This window comes from Cricetulus griseus, unplaced genomic scaffold (assembly GCF_003668045.3).
Source record: "Cricetulus griseus strain 17A/GY unplaced genomic scaffold, alternate assembly CriGri-PICRH-1.0 unplaced_scaffold_9, whole genome shotgun sequence".
In the NCBI taxonomy this organism is placed as follows: domain Eukaryota; kingdom Metazoa; phylum Chordata; class Mammalia; order Rodentia; family Cricetidae; genus Cricetulus; species Cricetulus griseus.
This window is the reverse complement of record NW_023277432.1, coordinates 417131-430340: the sequence shown is the minus strand read 5'-3', so window position 1 is coordinate 430340 and position 13210 is coordinate 417131. Positions and strand designations below refer to the sequence as shown.

General features: G+C 42.4%; 1 protein-coding gene across 1 annotated transcript; it reads right to left on the bottom strand.

Annotated features, from left to right (window-relative positions):
* Positions 1-10822: 10822 nt before the first annotated feature.
* On the bottom strand, positions 10823-11980 carry LOC113839114 (PRAME family member 14-like). Its single transcript, XM_027434565.1, is given in 4 exon segments — positions 10823-11016; positions 11229-11473; positions 11509-11672; positions 11867-11980. Coding segments are annotated over 4 exon segments (717 nt in total).
* Between the last annotated feature and the right edge of the window lie 1230 nt (positions 11981-13210).

Here is a 13210-nt window from a genome sequence, read left to right as displayed (position 1 = left end):
ACCCCGATGTTCAGCAAAAGAATGTCACACATAGGCAGTAGATCCCAAGTACATCCAGGTCCAGCTGCCCCCAACCAATTTTTATTTCCCCTCACCACACCCAGAGCCATCTATCCTCCTGCATTGAAATGAGATGAGGAAACAAGGGGGCTCTCCCCCCATACCCAGCACAGACTTTCTGTTCCTCCCTGAGCTCCTTGCCCTCTCCATTGCATCTAATCCAAAGGAGTCCCAAAGGAGCTGCAGGAGAGGTGTTTCTCTTTTTTGGTTGTTTCTGATTGATTTTGCAACTTCCTTGTACAAGCCACCCAATCTCTCCTGCCCTAAAAACAAACCCCTCTGGAGGCACCTCCCAACTCCAATTTCTTTCTACCAGTTCTTTCTAGAACACCCTCCCAGCCACTGCTCTGAGGCACTTTATCAAAGTCCTCCTTGTGAAGGACCAAAAATTAAAATTAATATTTTTTTAAACTTGGGTCTCAAAGAAAGAAATTCTAATGTCTACTCAGTTAGGAATGCCTTGGCTGTCACCTGAGCCCAGCTCTCATAGAAAGGGAAGTGACTGCCACCTCCCATGTCAACATTCCTTTCTCTGATAATTGCTGGTTGTAAAGGTCCCTCACTCCATGAGATAACTGACAGATCCTGTGACTCTGTAAACCTGCAACCCCCATCCCCTGTCTTATCTTACTCAAATGTATCTTTCTTGAAATATATGGTCATTGCCTTACTCTAGATTTTGTATTACCTTAGTAAACCATGGAAACATTCTAATTTGTGTCTTTCAACTTTTCTCTTTTCCTTATAAAAACCCTTCTGTTACTGTTCAAGGCTTCTGCCACTTACAAGTGTAGAAGTCCAAGATAGCTTCAATTAAAAGAAATATTTGTGATTGCATCAGATGTGGTATTTGCATTGTATCTGTCATGTAATTGTGGGGCTCTATGAACCTGTCACAACACTTGATCTCGGAGTGAGGCCCTAACTCCATTGATGGGTGTCAGCACTCATCAGTCGCACTGTTAGCAACAGTAGATCCAGCTGACTGACTCTCAAGTGATACAGTGTGTGCAGCAGCTTCCACCACAGCAGCTGCTGCTGTCAGATTGCAAATAAAGTTCATTCCTATTTTGCAGGCACTTTGGCATTTGCCTTGGAATTATTTTCACCTCAGGAAGAGCTATCACTAGTTTTCATTATTCTGAACACATTAGTTTATCAGCCTGTTTTTAATCAAGTAGGCCTCGCTGGTTTTAAACATTGGAAGCTAAGGTATAAAGCTGACTTATGAAGTTCACATGCTTGTGGTGCAATGTGAGAAGCCGATATTGCGGGGCTGCAATGGGAGCCAGCTGAGCAGCACGAGGTTCTTTCCTTAGAGTGGGAATGTGGACTAAAGGAAGGCAAGCTAGACCCAGAATAAAATCAGAAGGGCAGATTCACTTAATACTGAATACCACACGTTTATTTCTCACCACTCTCATATACCTTAACCAAAAGGCAAACATGGGTATCCTTTATATGGAGCAAACACACTTTTCTTCCTGAATTATCAAAGGATTTGGTAACCACACCTTAGATTCAACTTCTAGCTACCTGTTCTTGAGGGACAGAAGTCAGTACACCTCAGACCAGGTCTGTTTTTATTTAGAATAAGACAGCCAAGGCCATGATGGAACATCCTACTGTAGCTACACCTTTGAACTTTATGTTTTATGATTTCCTAAGGACAATTGCGAAATCTCCACCCTTGAGCCAAGATAGAGTGCAGCCATCTCTATGGGAACTTGCAGTGCAACGTGATTCTCTAATCTATCTGCCTTTGTCAAAGGCAACTGTGAGTAAAGGGAGGATGTGGGGGTTCATCTCTTTGCCTGACTGACATCCAAACAGCTACCCTAGTTTTTAATATTTTTTTAATTCCTGTAATGATGCCATGGATGGTCTGGAGCTCCTGGGTATACTGTAGCTTATTTTACTATCTAAGCCTCTGGGGTGGCTGGGATTGCTGGATCATTGTGAGAGGTACCTCACTACCCAATTTTAAAATGAATTTGTAGTGAAAGGATGATAATTGTTACATACATGTTAGGGCTAGGGATTGATTCCTTCCCAACATTTTAGAGATTTTCTCTGTATATTAGTGTTCATTTATCTTACATTCATGTTTGATGCTGTTCATAGCTGCCCTTGCAAATTCTTTAGTCAGCCGGAAAATATTCCCCAAATTGAAATATTTTGAAAGTCTTTTAGGTTATTGCTTGCTAAGCTCTAGTGAGCAAGGGTGGATATCAAAGATGATACAGTTTTTTATTAGTTCTGTTTTGGTGTGCATATTTTGTGTATGTTTGTGGACTCCTTTCTACTTTACAGAAGAATTCATGTAGTGCACACTCATCTTGAGCACTCTACATAGCACAAGAGAACCTTTGAGGCTTGATTATTCAGCCTCTACCTTCTAACTGCTGGTGATAAGTGAGTGACACTGTGCCTCTCATTTTGTTGGGTTTTTTAGAAAGAGTCTTACTATGTTGCCCAGACTAGCCTCAAACTCTGGCTGTCTCCCTGCTTTAGCCTCCTTAGTCCTGGAGTTACAAGTAGTTTAATCTTGACTTACCAGACCCAACTGATAACCAAGTTTTTAATCTAGGTGTCCCAGAGGAAATGTAGCAGTGAACTCAAGTCTAGGCAAAGACACTTGACAATTGCACTGAGGAGCTTCACTTTAGTTACTTAATTTGGGGATTTCTATTAATCAACGGGAAATCAAATAATCTTAAAAAAGAATTTAGGCAGGCAGTGGTGGTTCAAGTCATTAGTCACAGCACTCTGGAGACAGAGGCAGATGTATCTCTGAGCTGAAAGATAGCCAGGGCTACAAAAAGAAACCCTGTCTCAAAAATTATATATATATATATATATATATATATATATATGTGTGTGTGTGTGTGTGTGTGTGTGTGTGTGTGTGTGTGCTAGTTATTTTAAATTATGTGCATAAATGTACAAGCATATGAAAGTACCCAGGGAGATCAGGAGAAATTGTCTTCTGTAGGAGCTGTATTTACAGGTGGGTGATAGCCACCAGCATTGGGGATAGAAATATAACTCAAGAACGTTGATAGAACAAGAAGTGCTCTTAACCTGAGCTATGGTTCTAGCTCAATACTACTCACAGTTAATCTAAATATATTATTGTTGTTGTTGTTGTTGTCTTTTGCTGCACCTTTGGGTGATAAAACATGATCCAAGAATCCAACAAACTCAATAAATCCACATGGAGTTTATTGGGACAAGGAAAAAAGGGAGGGTTAGGTGGTAACCAATAGGGAGCAGAAAAGGAAAGAGAATAAAGGTGGCAGGCACTTGCTTAAAAAGGGAAAGGGAACAGTTAAGAATGAGGTTCAGCAGTTCAGACTTTTGAAACCTGAGTCATGTAACTGCCTTTGACCAAACTGTACATAGTCTCTGCATGAAGATTCCTAATTCAGTCACTTAACACATTCACAACACAGCTATGCAACCTTTGACAACCTTTGAGCTGTCAGTGAGGAGCAATCACCTGTGAAAGACAGATCCCAGGGCAAGGGAATGTCATCTGGAGAAGAGAAGAGAAGAGAAGATCAATGCCAGAGCAGGGAGGGAATGTAAGGATTAGAGAGGCCACTAGTCCAGGAACAGATCCCCAAGGAATCAACAGGGCCAGGAGAGGGCTGATGTGGAGTGACAGGTGGGGGTCATGAGAAAACACCAGGGAGGGAGGAGAGGAGTTGGGAATGGGATCAGGGCCATGTTGCCCAGGACCTAGGGAGAAGGAGAATCCAGGTGATCAACAATTATTCTTAGGCAGTACTAGTTTTTCTGTGTCCTATTATTTCCTTTTTTACTTAAAAAATATTTGAGTTATAAAAAGTTATAAAGACCTGGGAAATGGTTTCACATGGTATTAATCCCATCTCTTGGGAGACAGAGGCAGGTGCATCTCTATGTGTTTAAGGCTAGCCTGGTCAACAGAGTGAGTCCCTGGATAGGCCCCCAAAGCCACAGAGAATCTCTGTCATGCAAACTGATCCAATAGGCTTCATCCAAGAGAGGGAGTGACGGTTCAACATGGAAAAATTAGTAAATGTAATCCACCACAAAAATAAACTTGAGAAAACACGTTTTTTATTATCTCTTTACATGCTTAAAAAAACATTGACAAAAACAAACATCATAAAAGTCTTGGAGAGGAACCAGGCATTGGTGGTGCACGCCTTTAATCCCAGCCCTTGGGAGGCAGAGGCAGGCGGATCTCTGTGAGTTTGAGGCCAGCCTGGTCTACAGTGTGAGTGCCAGGATAGTCTCCAAAGCTACAAAGAGAAATCCTAACTGGAAAAACCAAAATAAGTCTTGGAGACATTATGGATACAAGTTACATACATACACATAATAAAGGACATTTAAAGCAAGTGTATAGACAACATTGAGTAAAATGGAGAGAAACTCAAAGGAATTCCAAAAAATCTGGAACAAGGCAATGTTGTGAACTCTATATCTACTCAATATAGTACTTGAAGTTCTTGATAGATCAATAATACAGCTGAAGGACATCAATGGGATATAATTTGGAAAGGAAGAATTAGAAGTATTGTTACATATAGGTCATATTATGGTACAGCGTAAGTGACCCTAAAAATTCTGCAAAAGCATTACAGGTGATAAACAATTTCAGCACATTTGCTGAATACAAGAGTAACTCAAAATAACCCCAAACTCTCCTATATAAAAATGGCAAACAGCCTGAGAAAGAAATAAATGAATCAAAACCCTTCACAACAGCCTCACACAATATAAATTATATACAAGTAACTCTAAAACAGCAAGTGAGACACTTGTGTGATAAAAACATTATGTATTTGAAGGAAGAAGTTGAAGAAGACATGAGGAGATGGAAAGATCTCCAATGCTCAAGGATCAGTAGGATAAACACAGTAAAAAGTCCATCCTACTAACAGCAGTCTACAGATTCAGCACAATCCCCATCAACATTGCTGCACAATTCATTAAAGACCTGAACAGGACAGGTTGCTTTTTCATATGAATAATAACAAACCAGGATAGCTGTCTTGGTTGTGGTGAGGGCTATTCTAGGTAGTCAAAGTGACTACCTCAGGAAATAGCTAAAATTCAACAAGATGAAGCTTTTTTGTTTGTTTGTTTCTTTTCTGGATTTTTTGAGACAGGATATCCCAGTACATGTGGATCCAGTCCCGCAACTTGCTTTGTAGACCAGATAGCCTTGAACTCACAGGGATCTGCCTGCTTCTGCCTCTCAAGTGGTGGGATTAAAGGCGTGTGCCACCAATGCCCAGCACATATTTTCTTATTAAAGGTTTTAAAATAGGAACACATATCTTTAATATAGATATTTGGAGGTGGTAAAATCCAACTTTACCAGCTTGGTATTGGTGCACATCTTTAAACCCAACCCTCAAGAGACAGATGCAGTAGGATCTCCTGAGTTCTCAGACGGACCGGTCTACAGAATATGATGCATGAATACACACAAAAATAAAAAAAATGCATGGGAAAAAAACCATCACTCTGTAGATCATGCTGTCCTTGAACTCACAGAGATCTGCCTGTCTCTACCTCAGCAGTGCTGGGATTAACGGCGTGTGCCACCACCATCTTGTAAAAAATCTTCATTTGTGTCTTAAAAATCTCTCTATTTTTTAATATCCTGGACACCCTTCACCTGTTGAATAAGAGAATCATCGAGGTTCACATTGTGCAATGGTCTGTGCAAGCAAGCACATAGTGTGGAGGAGGGAGAGGATGTACCTGTGAACTACAGGAGGAGAGCTGGGTCATCTACTGAAGACAGGGGTAAGTGATATTGAAATCCGTGTCTCTGCAGATCTCTAAAAGGTCCCTGTCTGGAGTCCAGTCCATGACACTGGGGCCCGGGTGCTGTGTTTTAAACACACTGTAGTCCTTAAGGAAGTGCTGTTGTCATTCAAACCTCAGTAGCCAATCAGAGGCAGCAGGCCAACCAGCCAATCTCAAGTCCTGCAGGACACTTCCTGGAGCCATGTAGCAGGCTTTGTTTTACAGCAGAAGAGGCACCAGAGGATTGATTGCTACTCTGTGAGTGCTACTGTACAGGATTGTGAGGAGAACATGGATGAGCGCAGAAGCCACAGCATGGTGAGTGCTGGGATGCTACCCCAAGATGGGGAGGACGGGATGGGGAGGCATGGGAGATGGTTTGGCAGGCGCTACAGCAGGCTGTGTATGAACCTCCTGCCGTATTCAGTGTTCTGTGAGGTCCCATGTGGTCCTAGCAACTCCCCAGTTCTGGGCTGGCCTATGAATACTTCACGGCCCCAGGACTCAGCACATCCCCTGCGGGGACGTCACGGGTGGTTGTAGATGTGGCTGCTGGAAAAAAAAAACTGGAAAAAAGATGAAAAACCAGTTGTAGGCTGCCTGCCGCCCGCTGTATGTGGAAACTGAGGATCGAAATGTATCAGAAAAACCCGGGTCTGTTTACACGGACCTGAAAAGAAAAAACAGCAGATTTACATTTAAAAATCTCTCAATATGCATGAATGGAAGAAAAATAAAGGATAATTTGGTTCTCTATTTGGTTTCAAACATGGGAACTGGGCGTGTCACAGACTCGGTAGGAATCCGGTTCCACCTCTCCCTGCTGCACGCATGCAGGTAACCACAGGGTGAAAAATGTTTTTTTTTTTTTTTTATTTTTCGAGACAGGGTTTCTCTGTGTAGCTTTGGAGCCTAACCTGGCACTCGCTCTGGAGACCAGGCTGGCCTCGAACCCAGAGATCTGCCTGCCTCTGCCTCCCGAGTCCTGGGATTGAAGGCGTGCGCCACCAACGCCCAGCAAAATGTGGGTTTTTCTAGTTAAAAAATGGGAAAAGCTTGGCTTTGGTGGTGCACGCCTTTAATCCCACACTGGGGAGGCAGAGCCAGTAGGATCTCTGGATTACAGAGTGAGTACCAGGACAGGTTCCAAAGCTATACAGAGAAACCCTCTCTCAAAAAACCAAAAAAAAATGGGGTAAAATTCGTGTCCCCAGTGAGCAGCACCATCCCAAACCCAGAGCTGTTGCACTGTCTCAAAAAAGAAAGGAAGAAAGAAAGAAAGAAAGAAAGAAAGAAAGAAAGAGAAAAGGAAAGAAAAAGAAAGCCTTGTTTGATCAGGCAAGACCTAAACACAATTTTCAAGTAGTTTTCCTGGTGTCATTTTGTCCATCTAGCAGAAATATGCTTTACTCAAGAAGGAAACTGGAACTTTATGGCAAAGCAGGTTGTTTTTGACCCTGTAATGCCTCCTTGAGTAGCTTGTTAGAGACCTGTTCTTTGATATGGTGATGGGTTCAGTGGCTGCTTTTAAATCAGGGGTGGCTTATTTGTAATCATTTGGAGTCAAAAGTCTAGACACTCCTGGTCAACAAATGTATATCCTAGCATCCTGATCTCTAACAGGCAAGAGTTTTTAGTCAGTCCTCACTCTGCTAAATTCTACCTCGTGAGACTTACTATCTACTAAGCATTTGTACAAACCATTGTGCTACCAAGGATTTCATTTAGGCCCTCAATCAGGGAGGAGGAACATTCTTGGGATAGCTACTAACAGCCTGGGGCCTAGGCCTTGGCTGTTTTCCCTAAGGGTCTGATATATTGATAATTAAAAAAAGACCCTTATCTAAAACTAGGAATTTATGGTCAGGCGTTTGTGGCACACACCTTTAATCCCAGCACTCGCGAGGCAGAGGCAGGCAGATCTCTGTGAGTTTGAGGCCAGCCTGGTCTCCAGAGCAAGTGCCAGGATAGGCTCCAAAGCTACACAGAGAAAACCAAAAATAAATAAATAAATAAATAAATAAATAAATCTAGGAATTTGCTTGTGAGAGCTGGTAATGGTCTGGAACAAAGCTCTTGCATAGAGATTGCTTCAGATATGGAGAACCCAACTCTTCATAGTACATGGATCTATGGTTTTTGATACAAGGGCACTGTGGGCTTAGTCAGTAGTTATCTTGAGATATTCTGTGTTCCCCTTGTGCAGCATTGTTTAGTTAGATTCCTACCTGAGTTTGTCCGATTGCATGGTAGTTTCTACTGACTCAATAGAAGTCTCCCATTTTCTTCCCTTTTCCCCCTGGAAGTAGCATATAAGATGGTATGCTTCTTAAGAAGCTTACTTGGCATGTGACAGACATATCCTGTGCAAGACTTCCTCGTCCCTGCTTTTACATTGCCTATCTTTCTCATCCCCCACCACCTTCACCTCAGGATCTGGTCAGAGAAGATCCTGCTGTTCCAGGTCTCTGGTGTACTTAAACAATTCTGGAAATATTTTTGCCTTGTAAGTCTCCCATCTGCCCAATAAGCTATACATTCTGTCTCCTCCATTCATTTTGTTCAAAGTGTTACCTGGAGTATGAAGCTAAAATTCACTTAAGGTTGACAGAATATATGAAATGTAAAATGTGTCTAGATTAGCTCCTTTGGAGCAGTAGCTGAAGATGGATGTATGATGTCATTTAATGCATTTTCTTTATTAGTCTCATAATAAGCATTGCTTCTGCCTTCAGTACAGTATAGGAGGAACAGTTTACACTGCATTAGGATTCAGGATAGGCAAACAACTGCTGCAGTCACCATTATGGAAACGGGCCTCATTGAGGTAGTGGGAATGATTTTGTAATTTTTTTGAGACAGGGTTTCCCTGTGGCTTTGGAAGCTGTCCTAAAACTAGCTCTACATGTAGACCTCGCTGGTCCCAAACTCACAGAGATCCATCTCAAGTGCTGGGATTAAAGGCTTGTGCCACACATGCCCACCTCCCCGAATGTTTTAATTCATGTAATGTGGATAAACAAACCATATTGTGTGGGTGTACACTGGGGAAAGTTATCTTAAGCCAATGAATTTTGAATTTGCAATTAGGTAAATCTCCTGTGCAAGTATGTTCTATACTGCTTGACAAAGAGATGTCAGCTAAGAGGTTTGAGAAGCAGGTCATTGATTGAAACTTTGTGTCAGGTTACAGAGCTCTGTAGACAGCATATGCAAAGAGGTCTGGATCTGGAGTAGAAGTCAGGGCCATCCACCTCTGTGCTGTGTCTTTAAGCACACTCTAACCCTTAAGGAAGTGATCTTGTAGCACATGCAACAAGAGCCAATCAGGGATGCCCAGCCACCACAGCAGTTGTGAGTCTTGCAGGACATTTGCTGGAGCCATGGTGCAGGCTTGGCTTTGCACCAGAACAGGCACAAGTGTATTGATTGCAGCACTATGAGTGCTACTGTAGGGGATTGTGAGGAGAGCATGGATAAGCACAGAAGCAACAGCATGATGAGTGAGGGGATGGAATCCCAAGATGAGGAGTACAGGATCGAGAGGCATGGGAGATGGTGTGGCAGGATCTCCCAGACGATGGGTAGGAAACTGCCACATTCAGTGTTCTGTGAGTTCCCATGTGGTCCTAGCAAATCCAAAGACCCTGGTGCTGGGCTGATAAATACTTCACTCTGTGGACAGCATCTGCAGAAAGCATTACGATCAGGGAGCTTTGTGTATAAATAACATTATATTCATCACCAATGTCCTTTTGATGCATGTGGAAGTCAAGTTGGTAAACTTTGAGAGGCCTAATAATCCTATTGTCTTCTATAAGTTATGCACTTCACATTTCATACTTAGGTGTGGGTTCCGTTTAGAGTCAATTCTGTGCATGCTGTAAATGGCATTGTTTTTCATACTTGACTAGGCCCATTTCTGCTGGGCTGGAAGTGCAGAGCTGGAAGGACTGTGCTATCTGTGTCATTTGATCTCTGATCACCTGGGAGGGGGACTGCTAGTATTGTAGGCCCAGCTGGGTGGTCCTAGCTGCTGAGGGACTCTGGGAAGGCTTAGCAATCAGGAGTACTCGTGGCAAGTAGCTTGCAGTTTCTATCCAGGAGTCTCTTCTCCTTCTGCTCTAGGGTGATCTAAGGAAGAACATAAGCTATACCATGGTGTGTGTGTGGAGATGCCCAGAGCAGGTCTGATGAGCTGTTATTTCTGCTCGGATTTAAATGAGCCATGAGACAGACTGTGGTAATCTTGGTCAATGTGGTGACATGGGCTGTTGTCCTTGTCCTCTGAACATCCCTGTATATGGAATGTTTTGGATAGCAGGAGACTCTGCAGCACTAGTGTGTGAATATATGATGCTTGTAGTATCATTGTCTGCTGTGCACTCACAGGCATTGCACTTGGAGTGCAGTGGGAGCACTGATTGGAAAACAGTCTGCTTTCTAGAATTTTTGAATATTGCATTCCACTTTCGGTTTGGTCATACAAATATTACAAATAATTTAGAAAATGGTAGAAAGATGGTGATATGGATTGTCTCCTAGGAACACATGATTGGAATGTTTTTGACTTTCTGGTGCCACCAGCTATAAATAGTGTGATTAAGTGTAGCTCAGATCTAGGGGACAAAAGGAGTTTATGGTCTGCAGTGTTTTCAGGTTTACATGATATTAGGCAAATACTTAGGGAAGGAACCACAGCTTGCACCATTCTTCAGGTTGTTTCAGGATTGGGAGTCAGTGGGTCTGGGTTTACCTAATATCACAGGAGCCATAAAGGGCTTCAGAGCCATAGCAAGAAATCTCATCCTTTTGCAGAGAGAGCTCTAGAATATGGACTTCTGTCTTTGAAATAAATATATTGGCTCAGGACAGGAATGAAAGTACATGATTCAGAAACCTCCAGCCAACATTTCTTCATTTCCAGAGTTTGCAAGGCGGCTTTGGCTCACTCAAGGAGATTTCCAAATGGCCTAACCAAATCAAGTAAAAGTAAGGAACTCAGCGACAGATGTTTGAGACCAGAAAGGTCCAGGCACTTGGGCAGGTAATCCAAGTCTGACCATGAGATGTGGCAGGAAGTGATGGACCGGGTCTCCAAGGGCTTCTCCAGATACCTGAGGCACAAAGTCAGGTAGCATACTGAAACATAGTCATTATGTAGAGATGCTGGACACAGTGGAATTTGGGTGATGTTGAATGCAATGTGCTTAACCACCCTTCTTCCAGCTCTTCAAATTCATTCATAGTGATGGTAGTTAACATGCCCCCTAGCAAGAGTGCATGAGGGTTTCTCATATGCCCCAGCCAATGTCCAAAAACAACTATTTCTGGTCTCCAAATTAGTGATTTGCAGTTCCCGGATACAGTGGAGATCTGAGATTGTAAGATCTCTATGACAGGGGAGACATGAGACATCAAAATCTGAAGCTTGAAACAACATAGATGAATCAGGTGTTTTCTCCACTGAGCCTCCTGCAACAAGTACATGGCACATTCATCCAGCTTGCCACTCACAAAGTTGAGGTCAGTTACCACGTTCAAATATTTTTCTCCCCTGAGTCGGGCAGGACTACATTGGCTGCTTTTGTCTCTGGACCTCATGGGAGCAGTCACCTTCATAGTTTGCAGGGCATATGCTCCCAAAAGTCACAGTGCGCAGCCATCAAATCCAGCAATCTGACTTTCCCCATGCTGGGTCAAGCCTTCTGTGTAGTAAGCACTTATCGTCCATCAAGCAGAGCCTTCAGTGTATCCAGGTGTGGGATTTTTATTAGAAATCCAAAAGGAACCGGGTGCTGGTGGTGCACATCTTTAATCCCAGCACTTGGGAGGCAGAGGCAGGTAGATCTCTGTGAGTTCAAGGCCAGCCTGGTCTCTAGAGAGAGTGCCAGGATAGGCTCCAAAGCTACACAGAGAAACCCTGCCTCGAAAAACCAACAAAAAATGAATAAAATCCATCAGTAGGGCATGGGAAAGGCCAGGCAGGTACCATGGCCCATAGGATCTTTGAATGTCTGTTCTTGAAGGCCACTGCAAACATTGCTTGGGGTAGGAACCTGGGCAGGACATCCAGAGCAGAAATGGCCAAGGCCTCCTTCTTCATTATGCTCTCTTTGCAAGCTGCCGGAGTGGTGGTGGGACGTGGCCTCCCATTATGACTAGTTTGTAGGAATAATTATCCTGATCTGGACACTGGTAAGAGGCCTAAATCCAGGCAGAGGCAGGCTGTGACTCAATGCTCTAAAAATGATCTCTATGATCATTTTTTGTTTTACAAATATTGTGCACATGTTTATTGTTGTAGATTTTAGGTAAGTATAGAAGTCATTCTGTGTACTATGTTTGTATAATTCCATTGAATATTCTGAGTATTTCCACTATGAATATAGCTTTTTATTTTATTTTTGAAATGTAGCTTTTTAATCAGCATTTTGTTATAAATTGTTATTCATTATCATTGTATTGTATTTATTTTATGCTGCAAAATTTTCATTTACAACATATTAAATCTAATGCATCATGTTCCCAACTATGACTTATTTACATATTTATTTATTTAGGTTTGGTTTTTCTTTTTTTGGTTTTCTCTGTGTAGCTTTGGAGCCTATCCTGGCACTCTATAGACCACGCTGGCCTCAAACTCACAAAGATCTGACTGCCTCTGCCTTCTGAGTGCTGGGATTAAAGTCGTGTGCTTCCAACACCCAACCAGTTCAGTTTTTCTCATTTCTGTTAAACTGTGAAACATTTTTGGCTTATCAGATAATAAATGTTGTGGATCTTGGCAGCTAGCTCAGCACATCTGCATTTGGGAGATGACCAGAGTTCAGAAACCAACACTCACGTAATTATCTCCATTCCATATCCTGTATACATTTAGAAAACATTCTATCAGGTGCAAAAACATATGCAAAATATATCAAGAAATTTGGTAAATTGGCAAATCCTTATACCATCAATTCTATTGCCATCCATTCTACTCTGACACACTAGTGTACAATGGAGATTGTAGCACTAATTATAGTTCATCTTAATGATAATAACTTAGAGTCAGTTAGAGGTGTTAATAGTAAAAGATCAGAAAAGCAGAGCAGCCAGACCTCCTTCTTTCCTCACTGAATCCTCAGATAAAAGGTGTGAAAGGGGTGATCCTGTACCTAGGAAGCTTCAGACAGAACACAATGAGCTTCTGAATCCTCTGAGCATATATCTATACAGAGGATTATTACTCCTCTCTCCACCTTCTAATTACTGGGATAATGGTTTGAGTCACCACCATTTTGCTGTTTCTCTTTAGACTGGGTCAATCTGGTATAGCCCTGGGTAGCCTTGA